The following is a 22,179-nucleotide window of genomic DNA, read 5'->3' as shown; positions in this document are numbered from 1 at the left end:
GTTTGTACTGGAGTTAGAATGTGATTTGTTACCTTTAATAACATTTTTTCATTTGTAAAATAATTACATTAATTTTCATCTTTTAAAAAGAGAGAAAACATGCAATATAAGACCCTCTTGGCAGTTTTAGTGTTAAATGCTTTGAAGTCTATGGTGTTATTTTTGTGCCTCTATTCTGAGCGCATGTTAAAAAAAATGCGAGCACAATTTTTGCATTTTGATGAGAAAATTATTTTGAGTGAAGAGAATTTTAATTTGAGCGAACAAAATTCATTCTTATGTGCAAGACATATATTTCAGTGTTTGCTATTATTCATATGCACACATAATTACAGCCCCTCTCGCTCATTTGTTCGCATTTGCTCTTCCTCAGATCTCTGCTCTGTGTGCTGACAGACAGCTGCGGACCTGCTCTCAGTGTGTCGTTCGCGCTCACAACATCTCTGCTTCATGCACACTCAACTCTCTGTACACCGTTATAAGTGTGCCACAAAACCAACCAATCACATACTTGGATGCAAAAATTCTGATTGGCTGGTTTGGTTTAAACTAGATTAAAACCAACAATAGTCTTAAAAAATGTTATATTTTAAAATAAAATAACTAAACATACTAACCAAAAATAGATTTAGCTGCATTCTAGGCCCTAGCACTATTTATATATTTATAAAGAATTACAAACAATAATTATATGATGCTTAAAGCAGGTTTATTAATTAATATCCAATTTATTTCCAATTTGCATCGAATTTATCAGTGTGAACATGGTGGTGTGAGTCTGACTGAAGGACTAATGTGATGGTAAGGTGTCTGCTGCTCCGCTTTGAATATTAGTAAGAACTTGACATAGAGATTACTAAATGGATGTTAAGAAAAACTGTGCCCAAGTTCAAGACCATATTCATTGTTGTTTGTTGTTGTTGTTATTTTTTGGGGGGGGCTTTCTAATTGTTTTTCACAAGAATTGTTAGTTCCCATAGAGGTTTTTTTTTTTGGGGGGGGGGGGGAGGGGGGGGAGTGAAAATTAAAAAACAAACAAACAGCCAAAGCAGGTTAATTAATCTTTGGAGTGTAATTTGCTGTTAGTTGCCTTTTCCAACCCCTATTTGTGTGTTTTTCACTTTTATCTGGGGTAAAAGAAACTGTGCTTGAGATTGATTTTTGTGGTCTTTCTCTTTTCCAGCTTGAAGGCTGCTGAAAGACCACAAAGTTTTTCCCCCTGTGCTACTCATGTCAGTGCAGGGGGAACTCGCAGAGAGGCCAGGGTCTAAAAGGGATCCTGGAGAACCTCTGAGGGTGTTATGTGCTGGTTTGCATCCAAGGCCAACATCTGTTTAACTAGGCTGACAAATAAATGTTGAACATTTTCAGTAGTTGTTCGAGGTTATCAATACACTTACGTTTTATATATCGAGTATTCTGGGATTGTAATCTTGTCTCGTATTGAAATTGTTTTTCACTCTTAAATGTCCAGTGCTGTTCGTTGTAGTTGTCTTCTATGAAATAGTCATCAGTGCACAAGCCGGAGTCCAGAACATAATCTGGTGGCTGACCCTGATGTCTATGATAAATTTCAAAACATCATAATCCATATCCCCAGGGCAGAGTGGCACCTCTATAGAAAGCTCCACAGCTACCAGCCCCAGAGACCACATGTCAATTGCTTCATCATATGGAATACCAAGCATAAACTCAGGTGCACCATAACCAGCCATCCCCACACAGTCACCAACTGAGTGGTATAATTACATAAGAATAATTATAATAATTTTCATATACTTATTCTGTAAGTTTTTTATGATGCATTGAAATGCATGAAACCTACAGTTTATATATAGAACTTGAGGTTTTAGTCATTAAAATCATATGGATGTATTAAATTAGATACATACAGTTAAATAAACAATAAACTATGAGCTATGTAGTAAAAGCAAGTTCTTAATTTAGAAAATGGTTATAAATTAAGAAGGTGATAATAGTTAAACCATTAAAAACTTAAATCTAAGTGAATGCTCATATTGTTTGCTGATATCATCTGGCTAGTTTCTTTCTCAGTTACATGTCAGGCCCAGTGGACTAAATCATAAAGGCAAGGAATGCAGAAAGTGTGTCCCGGTAGAAACACAAAGAGGTAAGATAAACAGGATTGTTGATAAAAACAAATTCTAATGTAAAATGTCACAAAATAGCTATGAATATCAAACTTAACATAATTAATTAAGGATCTATTATTTTGTGGGGATTTTGGTGCTGGTAATGTTGATTTGATAGGTAGGGATGAAGAAAAAAATGACCAAAAACGGATCAATAACAGAGACAAAAATATCCTGCCCTATATGGACAAGGACTTCATGGTCAGTGCTTCTTTTTCATGCCAGTGAGTGTTTTGTTGTTGTTTGGATTGGGTGTGGCTCAGTCAAATGATGTCAGGTCAGGCTGTTAATTAGTCATAATTAATCTCGTATTACTGCAGGATGTATGATTGTAGGTTTTATTGTTTACTATGTAATGTAATCAATAAAATGTTCAATAAACCATGAGCTGTGTCAATTCAAGACATAAAAAACCCATTATTAATTATAAAAGCTAATAACAGTAGATAAAGTAGATAGATTCTTAACGTTTGCTGCCACCTACTGGTCATTTTTAAATTTCGCTCTCAGTTACAAGTCAGGCCCAGTGGGGTAAAGGCAAGCAGACAAACAATGTGGAAAGTGTGTTGTTGTACAAACAGTAGTAGCCAACTTTTTCACACTTGTAGCTTTTGTAGTATTGCAGTAGTTCATTTCATCCAGTACAGTGCAGCACGTGTTTAAGGTATCACATTTATTGCATCTGTTATTAGGCATTTACTGAGTGTTTAGGTTGTACAAACCAAAATCAAAGCCAAAATCTTTGGTAAATAGCAAACTTTAGTCTAACACTGGGCATCTTTTTTTCTTCAGTGGTGTGATGTACAAATTCGCATTATTTATTTATTCAATCAAGTTAGATTTGAATCTGACCAAACAGACCACTGCATTTGGCAACAAGTGTGCTTGTGGCTCAATATGTGCACTGTTATATATGATATACACAGCTACATGCTGTTCTGGGTCAGTTGGCTCTCTGAAATTATTTGTATACCTTCTCTGGTACCAAACTGCCCCACTGAAATCTTAAAATGTCACACACATGAAACCATGGATGAAACCATAAAATTCTCCCTGCTGCTTCTATTCTTGAGAATTGGTTGAATCCAAAACTGCTTTCTTCTTTTATTTACTTAACAGATAATAGTCACGTATAAAATATGTATATAAATAAAATAAATCTTAGCCTACAACACAGTAATCAATATTAAGGTAACACTGCCAAAGTTATGAAACAACAACTGACATCAACCTTTAGTTTAACACAAGCACAAGCATAATCAGTGGCAGCCAGCACTGGGACACTGCATAGAAGATGCTTGGCTGAATTAAATGAATCCCAACACTCAGAAGTCCACACAAAAGGGTTGTCAGGGCTTGAAAATCAGTCAAAAGCACAACCACATTCACAAAGTCCTTGCAGAAATAGTATCCAGACATGCCTAGAAACTAGCAGAGTTAACATCATGTGTTGGGCACAGAAAAGTCCAGAATGGCCTGAACCTTGGCCAGCAAGGCACACACATGCCCATGCCCTCATTGTTTCCCTAAATAGGTGACAACACCCTTGCCAAACTCACATTTAACATGCACTTTCACATCTATCAAAAAATTCCTGCAAAATCTGTGTAATCTCACCATGCTGAAGAATAAGTCACAGTGTCACAGTTAAGTACATTGATCAGGCAAACCGTTTTGACGACCTGCTTAATATTTTTCTTTGTCCCTCTTTTGCTACCAAAACAGCCCTGACCTGACCAGTGGTAATATTGTTATGCCTAGGCACTAGACAGTGCAGTATTGATTAGCCTTTGGATAGTGACTCTTAAAGGCTTTACAGTATACTGTAGTAGGTGATCAGGCGTCACAAAGAAAGATATTTCAGATGTATAATGGGAAATGAGGCACCTGCCTGTATCCTTTCAGGAGGTCCAGTTTTGTTTGGCCAACCCTACTACAGGGAGTGCAGAATTATTAGGCAAGTTGTATTTTTGAGGAATAATGTTATTATTGAACAACAACCATGTTCTCAATGAACCCCAAAACTCATCAATATCAAAGCTGAATGTTTTTGGAAGTAGTTTGTAGTTTGTTTTTAGTTTTAGCTATTTTAGGGGGATATCTGTGTGTGCAGGTGACTATTACTGTGCAGAATTATTAGGCAACTTAACAAAAAACAAATATATACCCATTTCAATTATTTATTTTTACCAGTGAAACCAATATAACATCTCCACATTCACAAATATACATTTCTGACATTCAAAAACAAAACAAAAACAAATCAGCGACCAATATAGCCACCTTTCTTTGCAAGGACACTCAAAAGCCTGCCATCCATGGATTCTGTCAGTGTTTTGATCTGTTCACCATCAACATTGCGTGCAGCAGCAACCACAGCCTCCCAGACACTGTTCAGAGAGGTGTACTGTTTTCCCTCCTTGTAAATCTCACATTTGATGATGGACCACAGGTTCTCAATGGGGTTCAGATCAGGTGAACAAGGAGGCCATGTCATTAGTTTTTCTTCTTTTATACCCTTTCTTGCCAGCCATGCTGTGGAGTACTTGGACGCGTGTGATGGAGCATTGTTCTGCATGAAAATCATGTTTTTCTTGAAGGATGCAGACTTCTTCCTGTACCACTGCTTGAAGAAGGTGTCTTCCAGAAACTGGCAGTAGGACTGGGAGTTGAGCTTGACTCCATCCTCAACCCGAAAAGGCCCCACAAGCTCATCTTTGATGATACCAGCCCAAACCAGTACTCCACCTCCACCTTGCTGGCGTCTGAGTCGGACTGGAGCTCTCTGCCCTTTACCAATCCAGCCACGGGCCCATCCATCTGGCCCATCAAGACTCACTCTCATTTCATCAGTCCATAAAACCTTAGAAAAACCAGTCTTGAGATATTTCTTGGCCCAGTCTTGACGTTTCAGCTTGTGTGTCTTGTTCAGTGGTGGTCGTCTTTCAGCCTTTCTTACCTTGGCCATGTCTCTGAGTATTGCACACCTTGTGCTTTTGGGCACTCCAGTGATGTTGCAGCTCTGAAATATGGCCAAACTGGTGGCAAGTGGCATCTTGGCAGCTGCACGCTTGACTTTTCTCAGTTCATGGGCAGTTATTTTGCGCTTTGGTTTTTCCACACGCTTCTTGCGACCCTGTTGACTATTTTGAATGAAACGCTTGATTGTTTGATGATCACGCTTCAGAAGCTTTGCAATTTTGAGACTGCTGCATCCCTCTGCAAGATATCTCACTATTTTTGACTTTTCTGAGCCTGTCAAGTCCTTCTTTTGACCCATTTTGCCAAAGGAAAGGACGTTGCCTAATAATTATGCACACCTGATATAGGGTGTTGATGTCATTAGACCACACCCCTTCTCATTACAGAGTTGCACATCACCTAATATGCTTAATTGGTAGTGGGCTTTCGAGCCTATACAGCTCGGAGTAAGACAACATGCATGAAGAGGATGATGTGGACAAAATACTCATTTGCCTAATAATTCTGCACTCCCTGTATATCCAGTTATCCATGTGAGAGTGGAAATGAGTCAGGTTTAGTGATGGCGCTACAGATGAGACTTCAAATATCTTGATTGGCTGGCTTATCTAAATAAGACAAATGAGCCTTGGGTTCTTCCAGAATTTGGGAATCTTTTAAAGTGTGAAGGGGAAATCAGTGCAACACATTTAAAATTAGGTAACACACCTGAAATTGTGAAACAGGCCAATGTGTCAATGAGATACGTGTGAATGCCAAAAAATACAAAAAGCACAAACTAATGAGAGTCATAAGGTCAGCAAACCTCGTCCACCGTAGGGTAGACTCCTGGTCAAACCACATGTCTTAAGACTGTAGCAGCATTCTCCAGGTATAAATTTCACAACAGCCCACAAGGAGTTAACTCTATTTGTCATGTATTTTGTTTAAATATAAGTCATTAGGCAGTTTAATATGTTCTATGTGTTCCTGGAGCAGCTCCATTTGGTTCTCTGTTAGTGAACTGGGGTAGTTCCAGTTTGACGTGGAAAGCAGGAATAAAGCCACTGACCTCCCAGTGAATTTGGGACATTTCAATCTTCTGGACATTAATTTACAAAAGACAGCATATAATAACATAATATAACATTTTAATATATCTGGGTCCTCGAGGGCCGGAGTCCTGCAGGTTTTAGATGTGTCCTTGATCTAACATAGATGGCTAAATTACCTCCTCAACATGTCTTGAAGTTCTCCAGAGGCCTGGTAATGAACTCATCATTCGATTCAGGTGTGTTGACACAGGGTGATATCTAAAACCTGCAGGACACCGGCCCTCGAGGCCTGGAGTTGCCCACCCCTGGTCTAACACCCAACTGATAAAGACTAGGATCAAGCTTGAAGTGATCCAAAAGCCTACCAGCAAGTATCTGTCCAACTTAGCAAATCTGATTTACTGTCAGAATTTGTTCTGTTGTTACTGTGTCCTGGTTAACTTGCAGACAAGGAGCAAGAACATATAATGACAGCCATAAAAGCACATGGCGCTGTTGAGATATAAGAAGTCATGCTCCTCCAGTGAATCGAAAACATAGAAAAAACACACATCCAGAGTTCATGCCAGAGCCTCAATCCTGTGAATTTTCTTTTTTTTTTACATCTACCCATTTTCGGTGCTCTTTTTTATGCGTATTGAAATGTGAGGCAGTGTTTGACCATGAATATTTCAAAAACCATTAAACATAAAAGCCCGGACAAAATGAAAAATATCTGTAAATAGTGTACAATGAATAGAACAAAACTGTGGAATTTCCAAATATACTCTAATTATAACTGAGAAAATAATTTAGTTTAATATGTCATTAATATGTTGTATTTTTAATTTTCAAGACCTACTTGACCTATAAGTTTGAGACCTACTTACCCGAAGAACTCTACCAAAGACTTTTTTAGACTTAACTTACAAAACAGTTAATAAAAAAGAAAAAATTGATCATTTCATGTGAGTTATCTTGCAAGGCTGAGCTGTATCTGTAGCCTAATATACAATGATTAACATTAAGCAAAACAGCTGAAGTTATGAAACAGCAATGGGATGGCATAGGATATTTGTGAATGCTAACAAACATGATCTACAAGCAGCACAAGTTAAGGGCAGTCACAAGGTCACCAAATTGTGTCCACTGTAGGCTTGACTACTGGTCAGACCAGATGATTCAAGACTGTAGCAGAGGACAATCTGTGTGTCCCCAAATCAAGAAGGATGTGAATTATTACTAAGGAGTTCATGTTGTCGTTTGCAAAAGAATAAAATTAATTTCCTATTTTAAAACATCAGATTTACACAATAGGAATGTATTTTTGAGTCAGATATGCACCATAAGTAGAAAACAGAACATATGTGGAGGGTAAGACTAACCATTTTCTGTAACGATGTGCTGTGATGTATGGTTTGGAAACAGTGACGCTAACAAAAAAGACAGCAGGCAAAACTAGAGCTGGCAGAATTATAGATGTTAAGTTTTATTGGCACTGACCGTGAGAGAAAGTATTAGAGGTTAGTATAACAGAGGGACAGCTCGGGTTGAGCAGTTTGGAGGCAAAGTTAGAGAGGCAAAGCTGAGGTGGTTTAATGCAGAGCAGCGGAAGTGGATATATTGGATGTTGGATATGTTGAACATGTAGTTTGCAGGCAGGAGGAACAAAAGGAGACCACAGAGAAGATTCGTGCATGTAGTGAAAGAGGACATGTGGATGGTTAGTGTGACAGAATAGGATGATATGGATAGTGTTTAAACAGAGGCCAATGGCGACCCCTAAAGGGAGCAGCCAAAAGAACAATAAGATTGTTATTTTTTCTTTACTTTTTATTTTCCTTCATGGATGAAATGACCATCATTTTTATTTTATCTCACCTGAAAGGGATTTAATGTTCCAGCCCTTTACCCCTTTGCCCCATTAAACTCAAATGCAGTGGATGGTGTTCACAAGATAGTTTAACATGAGCACACTGTTTAGTATAGCACAGTTTTCCACCAGGCTGTATTTATATATAGCAGTGGATCTCAAACTGTGACAAGTTGCACATCAACATGTATTGCATTTTTAGTCAATGGACTCTTGTATTCAAGGATTGACTCTAGTATTCAATACACTGCAGGGAAGCAATTTTCTAAACTCTGGTTTTCTTTAAACGGCTGTGTAGAAATGTGGGAAGGCTTTAGTCATGGGTCACATTGCTTTCATGGGTCGCATCTTTTGCTGCTTATCTTCAACAGGAAGATTCTCACAAAGTCACGAGCTATGGAGATGAATGTGGAATGTGATGGAAACTTTAACAGATAGGAAGAAATGCAACGGTATTTATGTAACAGAGTAACTGCAAGTGGATGAAATTGTTGTAAAGGAAACAGTCAATTCTTAGACTTCCTGCTTTTATTGATATTACTATTTCAATTTAACACACAGGAGAGTGATGTCATATGTCATGAAGTAACATAATATGTGAGTCTATCAAAAAAAAAGTAGTTCAAAAACACTCTATGGATACATACTTCATACTCAAATCCAAAGCCAGAACTGGATCTCATAACTGGGATACAGAAGGAGAATACAGTGGCTTGCAAAAGTATTCGGCCCCCTTGAACTTTTCCACATTTTGTCACATTACAGCCACAAACATGAATCAACTTTATTGGAATTCCACGTGAAAGACCAACACAAAGTGGTGCACACGTGAGAAGTGGAACGAAAATCATACATGATTCAAACATTTTTTACAAATAAATAACTGCAAAGTGGGGTGTGCGTAATTATTCAGCCCCCTTTGGTCTGAGTGCAGTCAGTTGCCCATAGACATTGCCTGATGAGTGCTAATGACTAAATAGAGTGCACCTGTGTGTAATCTAATGTCAGTACAAATACAGCTGCTCTGTGACGGCCTCAGAGGTTGTCTAAGACAATATTGGGAGCAACAACATCATGAAGTCCAAAGAACACACCAGACAGGTCAGGAATAAAGTTATTGAGAAATTTAAAGCAGGCTTAGGCTACAAAAAGATTTCCCAAGCCTTGAACATCCCACGGAGCACTGTTCAAGCGATCATTCAGAAATGGAAGGAGTATGGCACAACTGTAAACCTACCAAGACAAGGCCGTCCACCTAAACTCACAGGCCGAACAAGGAGAGCGCTGATCAGAAATGCAGCCAAGAGGCCTATGGTGACTCTGGACGAGCTGCAGAGATCTACAGCTCAGGTGAGGGAATCTGTCCATAGGACAACTATTAGTCGTGCACTGCACAAAGTTGGCCTTTATGGAAGAGTGGCAAGAAGAAAGCCATTGTTAACAGAAAACCAGAAGAAGTCCTGTTTGCAGTTTGCCACAAGCCATGTGGGGGACGCAGCAAACATGTGGAAGAAGGTGCTCTGGTCAGATGAGACCAAAATGGAACTTTTTGGCCAAAATGCAAAACACTGTGTGTGGAAAACTAACACTGCACATCACTCTGAACACACCATCCCCACTGTCAGATATGGTGGTGGCAGCATCATGCTCTGGGGGTGCTTCTCTTCAGCAGGGACAGGGAAGCTGGTCAGAGTTGATGGGAAGATGGATGGAGCCAAATACAGGGCAGTCTTAGAAGAAAACCTCTTGGAGTCTGCAAAAGACTTGAGACTGGGGCGGAGGTTCACCTTCCAGCAGGACAACGACCCTAAACATAAAGCCAGGGCAACAATGGAATGGTTTAAAACAAAACATATCCATGTGTTAGAATGGCCCAGTCAAAGTCCAGATCTAAATCCAATCGAGAATCTGTGGCAAGATCTGAAAACTGCTGTTCACAAACGCTGTCCATCTAATCTGACTGAGCTGGAGCTGTTTTGCAAAGAAGAATGGGCAAAGATTTCAGTCTCTAGATGTGCAAAGCTGGTAGAGACATACTCTAAAAGACTGGCAGCTGTAATTGCAGCAAAAGGTGGTTCTACAGTATTGACTCAGGGGGCTGAATAATTACGCACACCCCACTTTTTAGTTTAAGTGTAAAAAATGTTTGGAATCATGTATGATTTCGTTCCACTTCTCACGTGTGCACCACTTTGTGTTGGTCTTTCACATGGAATCCAAAAACTTGATTCATGTTTGTGGCTGTAATGTGACAAAATGTGGGAAAGTTCAAGGGGGTAGAATACTTTTGCAAGCCACTGTACACATTTTCTACTAATGTGAGGACTCAAAGTGCTTTCCTTACTACAAGCCTCACTCACACACATCTATACAAGTATTTTTTTTTTTTTTAAATGTCTAAGCACTTTAAACACAACACTCACACACCCGCACTCCAGTGGATCCATCTGGATAAATTCAGGGTTCAGCTTCTTGCCCAAGAACACTTTGACATGCAGGTTACTGTGTATGAAACCACTGACCGCGGTGCTGTTTTCACATGTCTGTAGGAACAAATTTGTTTTTGTTTATTCTTATTGTATTTGTCGAAAGAGAACGAAACTCACAAACATGATCTGTGTGCCTGATTTAGGATCTAGGATGAAGTCATCCGTGGTGTAACTAAGGTGTTTAATGTTTTGGGGGCACATAATTATATAAAAACACTAATTATGGATTTAAGAATGGGCTCATGGTTATATAAAAATCTATTAAGAGTCAAATTCAGTGTAGATCATAATTTATTGTTGACGACCGCTTCAGATTGTTTTGGGCTTCTGCAGAGCGGCATTCAAGAGACCGTTTATGAACCACTGATTTATGGCTTTTTGTCCACTCCAGTCAGAGAGTTAAAAGTGTGTTGAAAGCATTTGTGATCTCATTGTATTTTCTAATGAATAATGATGGCATAAGGAGATTTTACCAGATTCCTCTTTCAGATTGCTTCACAACAAAACTTGAAAGACAGCTGACGTTATCCCCCTCAAAGCATATAAATGAGGTGCTCCTGGGGAGCAATAACTAATCTTCAGTTGGTTGACTGTGTCAGTTCATGTACACTCTCAAATCTAAAGTGATAAAGATTTAAGCTACAAGTGGAGCATTACTTTGGCAGGGTAAGTGCTATTCCCAAACACTTTTGACTTTTATGCCTGAGCTTAATTTGTTCATTTTTGCTTAATGTCACTGAATTTATAAGAGACTAAAAATGTTTTTTATAGATCTATGCAGAAAAAGGCAAAGGGAAAATAAATGCTTCAATGGCGGATTGTCACAAAGGCCATCTTCCTCTGTTTAAACTAGCCATGCTGAGTAAATAATAACAGTGCAGTTGTTTCCAACTGGTATTGTAATTGTTGTGTGAAAAACATGTGTCTCCAAAACAAAATTTTGGGGGTGAATGATATCAACTCATAAATGATGACCTTCTTTAATGAATATGAATGTCATACTATCAGCTCTGGGAGACATATTAGGGAGTAAAATGCTAATAATAGCATGCAAAGGCATTAATTTCACCCTCCGATCACTCAGCAATTACCCATTAGGAGTAAACTTAGACTGGGGCAGCTTGCTTACCAAGCTTACCTTACCATATTGACAGCATCACACATTTGCTGCACGTTTCAGCTACCATGATGTAAATATCTTACTCCACCACAACCCAAAGACCCAAATGCTCTTTCAGCATTCACATTATTGGTATGCAGAGCTTTGCAATAATTTATGTGTGATCAGTGTGATCACAGTTTCTAAGTAAAAGTACACAGAAAAAAAAAACAGAAAACAAAGTAAATATTTTTAATCAATTACATGTGGATGTTGCAAATGGTAGTGTTTAGGCTAAGGCTTCGGTGCTACAGGTGGCAACATGTGGACCCTGAGTGATGTCTTCCTCAAACAGTATTATTCAATCTACAAAAGAGGCCAGAATATGTTGGGTCTGGCCAAGGCTAGATAATCAACCTGAAGTCAAGTCCTTGAAAAGCCTATAAATTTTTGTGTTATAGTCGGCTTTGCAACATCAAAAGTCTAATAAAAAAAAGTTAAATATTTTGTTTCTGTTTTGTGGTCATTGTTCATATAGAACAAAGCATTTCAAATCTGTCTTTTATAGGCTGCTAACACCTCATCTAAAATGCTTCCCAAATAGTAACCCCTCTATGCAAAACTTACATTTAACAGAATAACTTTATCTTAACTTGATTACTCCATAAACAGTGTTTATAGGGCTCCGGTGTATCTCTCCTCCAACCTGTTTCCTTTACAATAAATCTGTAGCCTACAACACAATACATTACACAAAACAGTAACTACTTTGCCCATATGTACCAATCTGATAGCTGTGGATGCTAAAAACATGATCTACCGGTAGCACAAGTTAAGGTGAGTCATGTCAACAGTAGGCTAGACTACTCGTCAAACCAGATGGCTTAAGAATGTCGCAGAGAACAATCTGTGTACAGACAAGAGAAAATATGTGATTTATTACGCATGAGTTCACTTTGTAATTTACAAGAGTGGAAATTAATGTTTGAATACATTTTAAGAATGGCCTCCTCCTCAGTGGTTTAACCCTGTTGACAGCTAGTTTCTCTTTTTAAGAACAGAGGTGGCCATCAGTGAGCAACGGTACGGCTTCATGCCTAGAATGAGCACTACAGATGTGATGTTAGCTTTGAGAGTGTTGATGGAGAAGTATAGAGAAGGTCAGGAGGAGTTGCACTAAGTCTTTTGTTATTCAGGGAAAGCATATGATAGGGTGTCAACGACAAAACTGTGGTATTGCACGAGAAAGTCAGGAGTGGCAGAGAAGCACTATATGTGAGGGTGGCATAAGACTTTCAGTGTTAACAAGACAGTGATCTCGGTCAGAGAGAGATGGATTTAAGGCGGTGTGGGACAACATCAGGGATCTGCTCTGAGCCTTTACAGTAGCAACAGGTTGACTGATGAAATCAGGCAGAAGTCTTTGTAAACTATACTGTTTGCAGACGGCATTATGAAGATCATAATGCTGAGCCTGGAGAGATGGAGGCATGCTCTGGTGAGAAGAGGAATGAAAGTCAATAGAAGCAAGACAGAACATGTGTGTGAATGAGAGGGAGGCAGAAGCTTGAAGGAGTAGCTCTCTGAAGCTAAAGAAAAAACAGTGCTACTTCTCCAAGAAATAGTTTAGGTAAGACTAGGTTTTCTCTCTAATATAGTTTTTCTTAGCAGTGTTCAGCAAATATTTAGACATATATAGATCAAATTAATGGCAATAACAGGCCATTTGCCTGCCTGTCTAGCTAAAATAATTCAGATATTCTCATAAAGATCAATAAACAGCCTGCTGAGACAACAAGTGCCAAGCAGCCCTACTGAAATAATTTGCCTACATGATTTCAAAAAATAGAAAAGGATTATTACATTTAATAATGTGTGAATGCTGTTTCAATATTTTTGTCCTTGCTGTAGTCTAGCTAAACAAAAATCTCTCCGATTTGGACATAACATTGGGCGGCATTTGTCAAACTGACAGGAAAACCAAAGGAGACAGAGTACTGATTTGTATTAAAGATTATTTTCAGGCTTCCTTCGTCACTTCAGCATGTCTATCAAAAAAATTTAAATATTGTTACTGATGTCTGTCCTGCAGGTAATGATCTCTTTTCTGAACAGTTTGTAATGGTACTCTTGATAAATATGCACCCTGCAAACCTTTTTAGTACAAAAAAGTGTTTCAGCCCTTGGTTTTTTTCTCAATAATTTCCAGAGATCTTATTGCTAGAGACATCGGTTAAACTTATCAACGAACTCATCAAACAAGTGCCTTAGTTTACTTTTTTGAGTGCAGACTGAAATCCACTACTGAAGTCTGCACTAATATCAGAATTAAAAGTGTAGTGAAAGCCTTTGTTTTTTTCCTAGTGAATACTGAGGGTATGAGGAAGCTTCATTGGGGCGTTATATCTTGTTGATCAAACATTCCTTGTTTTGATTGCATCCTTGCAAAACCGGTAAGACAGCTGACGTTTTAACTCTTACAACATAACAATGAAGTCCTTCTGAGGAGCAGTGACAAAGCTAAGCCTCTGATTGTCTGACTGTGTCAGTTTGTGTACACTGTCAAATCTGAAGGAATAACGAAGTAAACTACAGCTGGTGCATGACTTTGGCAGGGTAAGTGTTAATTCTTAAAACTTGTGACCTTTATGTTTGTGCTTAATGTGTTCACTGTTGCCTAGAACCACTGAATTTCTAAGAGACTCTCCCGTAAGTTTAAAAATGTTTTGTGTAGATGTCTGCAAAGAAAGGGAATATAAAGATCGCGAACTACACTGACTGGATGTCACAACTACCATCTGAACTTTGGACAATTCCTCTCTTCAAACTAGCCATACCAGGTAAATGTATACAGTGCAACTGTGTCCAACATCAAACACAGCATGTACAGTGTGTCAAATCGGACCATTTTGTTAACAGAAATACTTTTCTGCAATCTACACTGCAGATTTTTTTGGGGCACCTCCAATAGCATTTAGTGGTAGCATTTATTCAGTCAGAATTCAAACAAACAAAATGAATGAAAAAGGTTGTGGTTTCTGCTGCATTTGTTAATTAATTTGTTAATTATTTGCAAGAAATACAGTAGTTGTACTTGGCTAGTGCGGAGACTGTACCCAAATGGCAGTGTTGTGGAAATGACAGTCTTCACTAGTGGGGATAGTTACAAAGCTTTCTTCGTTATGAATTAGCGTTACATGTTTCTATTGAACATTTGAAGATAAAAAAAAAACAGAAACTCTTGTAGAGGACATAAAGTCAGAGATAGAAACGACAAGGAGCAGGTGCATCTAGTACAGGTAGAGCTGCCGCAAAACCCCACAGAGCTCAGCAGCCAGCGCAACAAATTTTGGATCCTTGGCTTTTAGTTAGCAGCTAGCATTAGCAGCACATGCATCCAATGTGAAAGGACCTTTAATTAACCTTTAACCTTTAAAGTAATAATGGTATTTCTAACCACTGATATACCACAACTTTATCCTTTCAACAGCTACTGAAATTTAGGGGACCTAGTTTCTATCGGATATTTATATAGAGATCTTCCAGCTTCAAACTGTATTACCCTTCAAGGACCTGCAGTTCAAAAAAGCACCCCTCCACAGCCAAACCCATCTGTTCTCTGATTGGATTGTTAAATTTGTGATTGACATGACAATGACCAATCAGATGAAAGGAAGAAAACTAGGGTCAAAATTTGTACTAGTAACTTGAAACTTGAGTGCAGAGTTTCACTTGTATGTTTTGGCTATAGTGATGGGATTTCCGGCTCTTTTTAGAGATCCGGCTCTTTCGGTTCGACTCACTAAAAAGAGCCGGCTCTTTCGGCTCCGAACCGGCTCTTCAGGTTGTTTTGTTGCTTTAATTAATTTATTATTAACAATAATATAAAATTATGCACAAAAGGAATTACTAACGTAAAAAAAAGTGGTTTTATTTGTACATGTTTATATATAAATATATGCGGTGGCCCCTAGAGACAAAACACGTACAAACTCCAAAACACATTTCTAGCATGAACTGAACTTCCAAAGCAGAGCTACTAGATCACTTAAATTACACAATTGAAAGCATGTGTGTATTGTTTGTGTATTTATACACAGGCACTCATATATATTCAAATAATTTAAAAAAAAGTTCATTTACCTGTTACTACCACACACCGAATCCGGTCGTTGGTACTTGCTGGCTTGTGTAGCCACTAGGTAACAAAAGCTCAACACTGCGCCCAGCATCCTGGAGCACTTCTGTTGTCTTTTGTACGTGTTTTGAGTTTTTACGTGTTTTGGAGTTTGTACGTGTTTTTACGTGTTTTGGAGTTTGTACGTGATTTGAAGTTTGTATGTGCTTTGTCTGTAGGGGCCACTGTAAATATACTTTTATTTTTTCACTCCACATAAAATGTAATAAATAAATCATATAATACAAAAATCAACTATTCACATTTCAAATTTTAACTATTTAAATTTTCAGCTTTTTCCTTTTACAAATTTAAAGTGAAAACAACACAAAACACTGCAAACCACAACACAATTAAATATAAATTATAATATGAAAACAAAAAGAAGATGCATATTCTCTGTCATATGGGTCTGCATGAATAAACTTTCTGAATCCTTTATCATCTGCAATCGAAAATAGTTGTGGATGATTACTATACCTTTCTAATGTGACGTTGTTGTCCCTGGCTCTCTTTCTCTCTCTCTCCCTCTGGCTCTGTTCCTGTGCTAGTGAGTGTAACTACCGCCCCTCCCCCCTCTGCCCAGCATAAAGCACAAGGCTCAGGTGCGAAGTGAAGCGGAAAAAAAGTGCGAGAGAGAGAGAGAGGGTGAGAGAAAGAAAAAAAAAAAAAAAACCACGTGACGGCTCGCGATAAGGAGCCGGCTCGCGTCGTTCACGTCAAAGACCCGGCTCTAAGAGCCATTTCGTTCGCGAACGACCCATCACTATTTGGCTAAGTCCACACACAAATGTTTTTATGCACGCACAAATTCTTTTTACACATACAAATCCTGATTTACAAGTACAAAATATTTATGACCATAATTTGTGCCCATACACATTACATTTAAAAGAGGACTATAGAGCTACATGAGAAAAAAAATCCCATAAATACACCATAAAAAAACAACTCCCAAATCTGTACAGCATTTTAAAACAACATTGGTAAGGCATTTGTGTGTTTCATTCGTAGGAAGCCATGACTCTGTGAGTTATGATTTGGATGCCAGCTCTGCTATTATAGAGCCTGACAATCTAAAACGATTCAGCTGGATTTATTGCTTACGCAGAATAGTACGAACATGGGGAATGACCCAGGTAAGGGGAGTTTCTGACCTGCCGCTATCAAATTTATAGGTGAACGTAACAAACAGAGAATGGAATGTTTGACTGATGTTGGTTTTTATCACAGGAATACAACATCACAATGCAACTGGAAGCAGGAGTTCGCTACTTTGACTTGAGGATCGCTCGCAAACGTAATGACCACCATCCCACTAGGCTTTACTTTTACCATGGGCTGTACACAAGCACTGATGTTGAGGTAATAATAAGCATATTATGTAAAAGTACAAGACTATATATACAAAAGTACAAGACTAAAATATCAAATTTTTTGATATAAAAATAACTGAACTTTTAGCAGATTTTTTTTAACTTAAGAAGACCTTTACTAAGCTTTAGGCAAGACCTGTTTTAAAACTAGTTCAAGTTTTAAAATATGACCAAAGGTAAATAAACACAGGTGTTACTGATTTCCTTTATGAAGTGTCTGTTCTATTTTGGTAATTAGCCTTAGTTAATGTGATTTATAACACATGTGCTCACTTACTGTGTCATGAAGGAACCCTATAAAGAAGATTTCTTTTATCTAATGCCAGCTAATTTTCCCATTGAGTTCAGACTGTTCTCGGGGAAATACATGCCTGGACAGTGGCCCATCCTAAAGAAGTCATCATCCTGGCTTTTTCAAACTTCAATGGTTTTGAGAAAAACATTAAAGATAAACTTCACAACCATCTTATCGGCTTCATTAAGACCATGTTTGGAAGCACACTCGTCCCCCCGGTAGTGTACAGTTTTTCTTCTTTTTTTAAAAAAATTATTCTTAGATCAGTAGGTCAAATAAGTCTCATTGTTGAAGTACTTACTGTAACCTTTGCTTATAGTTTCAAAATAAGATATTCATTATCTTACAACAGGGCATCCCCACACTGCAGAACTGCTGGGACCAAGGCAAAAATGTCATAGTTTCATATGACTATCCAGCAAACTACCATCCTGAAATGTGGAAAAAAATAACTTATTACTACGCCAATAGCATGGACCGTGCACAAGTTACATCAAAAATATCTGAAGCCTTGGGAAAGGAAAAGACTTCCAATTGTGAGTTTTCTCAACTATGCCATGTTATAAGTTATAGACAGCAAGACATTCATCTTTGGTGATCAAAAAACAATATTACTTGGGATGTAAATATCCAAAATAACATCTATTCAGAGAGAAAAAAGTTTTAAACAGCCAGGTTATACACAATATAATTTGAGATAATTACTAAGCTTCAACTTGTTCCCCACAGATTTCTTTGTATGTGGTTTGAACATGACTCTTCCAGCAGATCATAGGATACTCATCTACATCCTTCGTCTCTGCGACAGTTTCCCCAACGTTATTAGGAGGGGTCTGCCTAAGCTCCTGAAATGGCTGAAGCAGCAATCAGGTGTGAACATCGTTGCCTCAGACTTGGCAACTCGCAAGGACTTTGTGTCAACAGTTGTTGAGCTCAATTCTGCACTAATGAAACCATAACTGAAAAAGTATTGTGTTTCTTTAGTTTGAATATGACGGTGTGTGTGTGTTTTATTCTTTAAACCATAGATAACTCATCGGTTCATTGAAAAGATATAAATATTGTACAGTTACTAGAGGCTTAAATATTTTGCTTGTACATAAGTATTGTATTGCTTTTTTAAATAAACAATAAATTGTTTTTAAATTTTTATTTAATGTGTCAAATACAAAAACAAACACATTTTGTGTTGTATAAATTCAAGACTAATAACAATTAATAAAATAAAAAATGTGTAGAAAAATAAGCATATGAACAGGGTGTAATATTAAATTATAAGCCACATACACAAGGAGGTAGGAAAAAAGTGCAGATATATATTTTATCTCACATATCCAATGCAATGCGAAGATGGTTTATAATATATTAGAATTTGTGTTTTATTTCCTTCAGGTAATGTAAAGATTTTATATTTAATTTAAATTCGTTTACGAAAATAACAAACTTGGGAGAAGACGTTACTGCACAGTTTGTCATTTTTATTTTGTATCACCAAAACAAATACATTATCTCCTGTGATCCCCACTCCTGCTTTGTTGTCGCGCCTCCATCTGTCAAGTGAGGGTATTGCAAAAAAAAGTGTTTAACTCATGCCTGGAAGTTTTGACTGCTGTCTCTTCACAAACTAGCTAACGTTAGCTTGCTAAAGTGACGCACTTGGTGGATTAAGATGTTAAGACTAGCATGGCGTCGGTCGGCGTCCAAACATAGCCGCGCGGGACCTACATGCGTGTTAACTGCAGCTTATTCGGGAGCGTATAGTCCACAGCAGAAATCACAGGGTGACTTAAGGTGTTTCAGACAAATTCCCCACCCACCAAGCGACAGGTCACCGCTCCTCCATCCCCGGGCGGCCTGCTACCTCAGGTAACGCTGCCTCAGCTAATGTGTAGCTAATGCTAGCTGTACGTAAACACTGCTTTGACATTTTACAGCAAGCATAGCGGGCTTAGCATAAAAGTCACGACCTGTTGTATTATGATACGGTTGTTGCTTGTGGCACAATAGCACTAACGAGTGTCGAACCACACCATACTCCCATATAAAATCATTCATATTAATATGTCCCTAAGGCTAACTCGTGGCCAGAGACATTCCCCCGTAGGGGCAAACATTTGATTAAAATCATAATGCCACGCATTTCAATTCGGTGTAAGTACAAAGGCTGACAATATGTTTTGGTTTCTATTAACTGGTTAGCTTTTCTTGCTGGTTTCTTGGTAACTCATCGACCACCCTCCGCTAACGATGAAAATTCTAGCATTGTGCTTCTAAGTCACACGTGAAAAATCACGCACATATGTGCAGCTTTTCCACCCGAATTCAACAAAAATGACTCATAAAATGAAAGCTGTTTGTTGACGTTTTCCGGGGTATGAACTTTTATTTTTTAGCTAAGTCATAATAAATTGGAGAATATTCAAATGGAATTCGCCACGGCTGCCAGTCTGGACTAACAGCTGCTTGACAGCTACTGCAGCTTTAATGAGCTGCTGAACAAGCTTGTACAGCCCCAGAAACGCTCAAGAATTGTAATTAGAAAAAATTAACCTATCAATATTAGTATATTATTTTATATATTCTTTTGTCGATATACTACACAGGGTATTGACAGTGTTTCTGTAAGGAACGGGTATGTATAGAGAAATTTGAACTGAATGTTGTAGCTGTATTTTTATCGTATTACTCAAGGGCAGTGTTGGTCAAGTTACTTGAAAAAAGTAATCAGTAATTAATTACTGATTACTCCCCCCAAAAAGTAATCCCGTTACTTTACTGATTACTTATTTTCAAAAGTAATTAATTACTTAGTTACTTAGTTACTTAGTTACTTTTTAAAAACACGATTTACAACCTGAAGAGGTGATAAAGTGATAGATCTTTCAGCCCAATTCTACTTTTTCTACATAATCCATCATACAAAATGTAATCAAATGGAAAAGTCTCTTTTTTTTAACTTGTTTTATCAGTTTTAATCTTTTAACTTTATGCATCAAGCAAAACATTTAATTATATGCAACATTCTCTGACTTGAATAAATTAGTTTAACATTTAAACCTATTTTCTACACATTCCAGCACATAAAATAAAATATTCTTTGTGTTTTCACTCACTCTTTCAAACAGATGCAAGTAAAACACAGCAGAAAATAAATAAAGTCAAAGACTCAGCGGTCCTTTTGCTCTATTTTCACCTGTAAAGCAGGAGCAGGGTAGGCGGAGGGTTACCCTGGTGTAGGTGTGCTGCGGTCAGTTGAAGAATCCGCACGAGTGTCTCTGTGAGTTTCCCATCACGTCGTAGCTACTCGGTGCTTGCTCGGAAGTTTAGGGGTTTTTTTCGCTGTAAAAAGAAGTTTTCTTCCCACGCACGATGGACGCTAATGTTTTTGTCACTTTTTATGGAATCAAACTCAAAGTAAGGTCAGTACTTCCACACTTTAAACGCTGCACGCTCATACTCTCTCCCGCACTCGATATATTATCCATTGTTGATCTGCACACAGCTGCTGTCACCAACGTCGCACTTGCTTACGTCACTGTCATGAGACATTCTCGCAAAAAAAATCACGGTTTTAGTAACGCAGTAACGCAGCGTTCCTACGGGAAAGTAACGGTAATCTAATTACCGATTTTGCAATAGTAATCCCTTACTTTACTCGTTACTTGAAAAAAGTAATCAGATTACAGTAACGCGTTACTTGTAACGCGTTACTGCCCATCTCTGCTCAAGGGTAACACAATGACATCCTGGGGCTGGCTTAACATTGTGTAAGGTATTTAGTCACTGTATTTGGGCCCACACCGAGGCAGCAACATCAAGATTGCTCTGTTTTGCTAATAAGAATCAGGATCCACATTCATAAGCATCTTGTGTGTCCAGTCCATCTGTCTTCATGAGTATGGCGTCAGGGAGTGAAGGGCCATCATCCACTTCTCACAAACACTCCAACAGGTTAGCTAAGGAGAGGTCACCATACCTGCTACAACATGCGCACAACCCTGTCGACTGGTGAGTGCTTTTTAAACTTCAGATGGACATACTTTCTGAAAGCACGGCCAAATGCCACGTTTTGTTTTTCTTTTTTCCTTTTTTGGTCAGGTATCCATGGGGGAAGGATGCTTTTGACAAAGCAAAGAATGAAGACAAACCCATCTTTTTATCCGGTAAGAGTTAAAAAAAAATCTCCGAGACATAGATTACGGATATCTGGATCACTACATTAAGAATTTTCTTTTGCTTGACCTCCAGTGGGCTATTCCACATGCCATTGGTGCCATGTTATGGAGAGGGAGTCCTTCGAGGACGAGGAAATTGGCAAAATCCTTAGTGAAAACTTCATCTGCATCAAGCTAGACAGAGAAGAGAGGCCTGATGTGGATAAGGTCTACATGACCTTTGTGCAGGTTTGTATACATTTACATTTTCACATGAAAATCTCTTTCAGCTTCACTCTGCTAGTGCCCCTTTATAATTTTTGCCTGGGAATTATTTCCAGGCAACAAGTGGAGGTGGTGGTTGGCCTATGAGTGTGTGGTTGACTCCTGAACTTCGACCTTTCATTGGAGGAACCTACTTCCCTCCCAGAGACCGTGGAGGTAGACCTGGGTTCAAGACGGTCCTCACCAGAATCATAGATCAGGTAGTAAAACTTCAAGAATTAGGGAACATTATTATATCAGATTTCATGCATTGTTAGTGGGGATGAAAAAAAGTCGTTAAAGA

General features: G+C 38.3%; 2 protein-coding genes across 5 annotated transcripts in view; both read left to right on the top strand.

Moving 5' to 3' along the window:
* The first annotated feature begins 12,945 nt into the window (after nucleotides 1-12,945).
* LOC113027863 (PI-PLC X domain-containing protein 1-like) lies at nucleotides 12,946-18,597 on the top strand. 4 transcript variants are annotated; one of them, XM_080305610.1, is made up of 9 exons: nucleotides 12,946-13,107; nucleotides 13,974-14,062; nucleotides 14,184-14,225; nucleotides 14,344-14,449; nucleotides 16,801-16,925; nucleotides 17,020-17,151; nucleotides 17,511-17,675; nucleotides 17,810-17,993; nucleotides 18,187-18,597. In XM_080305610.1, exons 4-9 carry the CDS (start codon nucleotides 14,344-14,346, stop codon nucleotides 18,414-18,416), a joined length of 942 nt encoding a protein of 313 aa, XP_080161736.1. In that variant the 5' UTR covers nucleotides 12,946-13,107; nucleotides 13,974-14,062; nucleotides 14,184-14,225; the 3' UTR covers nucleotides 18,417-18,597. The 4 variants fall into 4 exon arrangements, with proteins under 4 accessions (XP_080161736.1, XP_080161735.1, XP_080161734.1 ...); XM_080305609.1 differs by having other exon boundaries at nucleotides 12,946-13,239; XM_080305608.1 differs by having other exon boundaries at nucleotides 12,947-13,107; nucleotides 14,159-14,225.
* A 429-nt stretch (nucleotides 18,598-19,026) lies between these two features.
* spata20 (spermatogenesis associated 20) overlaps nucleotides 19,027-22,179 on the top strand; it is a 55,478-nt gene continuing 52,325 nt past the window's right edge. Inside the window, exons 1-5 of the mRNA XM_026177292.2 lie at nucleotides 19,027-19,323; nucleotides 21,337-21,465; nucleotides 21,556-21,620; nucleotides 21,706-21,860; nucleotides 21,953-22,096. Coding sequence (XP_026033077.2) covers nucleotides 19,127-19,323; nucleotides 21,337-21,465; nucleotides 21,556-21,620; nucleotides 21,706-21,860; nucleotides 21,953-22,096 — 690 coding nt within the window. The 5' untranslated portion in view covers nucleotides 19,027-19,126. The remainder of the gene's footprint in view (nucleotides 19,324-21,336; nucleotides 21,466-21,555; nucleotides 21,621-21,705; nucleotides 21,861-21,952; nucleotides 22,097-22,179) is intronic.

The sequence above is a fragment of the Astatotilapia calliptera genome, chromosome 8 (genome assembly GCF_964374335.1).
Source record: "Astatotilapia calliptera chromosome 8, fAstCal68.1, whole genome shotgun sequence".
In the NCBI taxonomy this organism is placed as follows: Eukaryota; Metazoa; Chordata; class Actinopteri; order Cichliformes; family Cichlidae; genus Astatotilapia; species Astatotilapia calliptera.
Note: the sequence above shows the minus strand (reverse complement) of the source record. Positions and strands in the feature narration are given on the sequence as shown.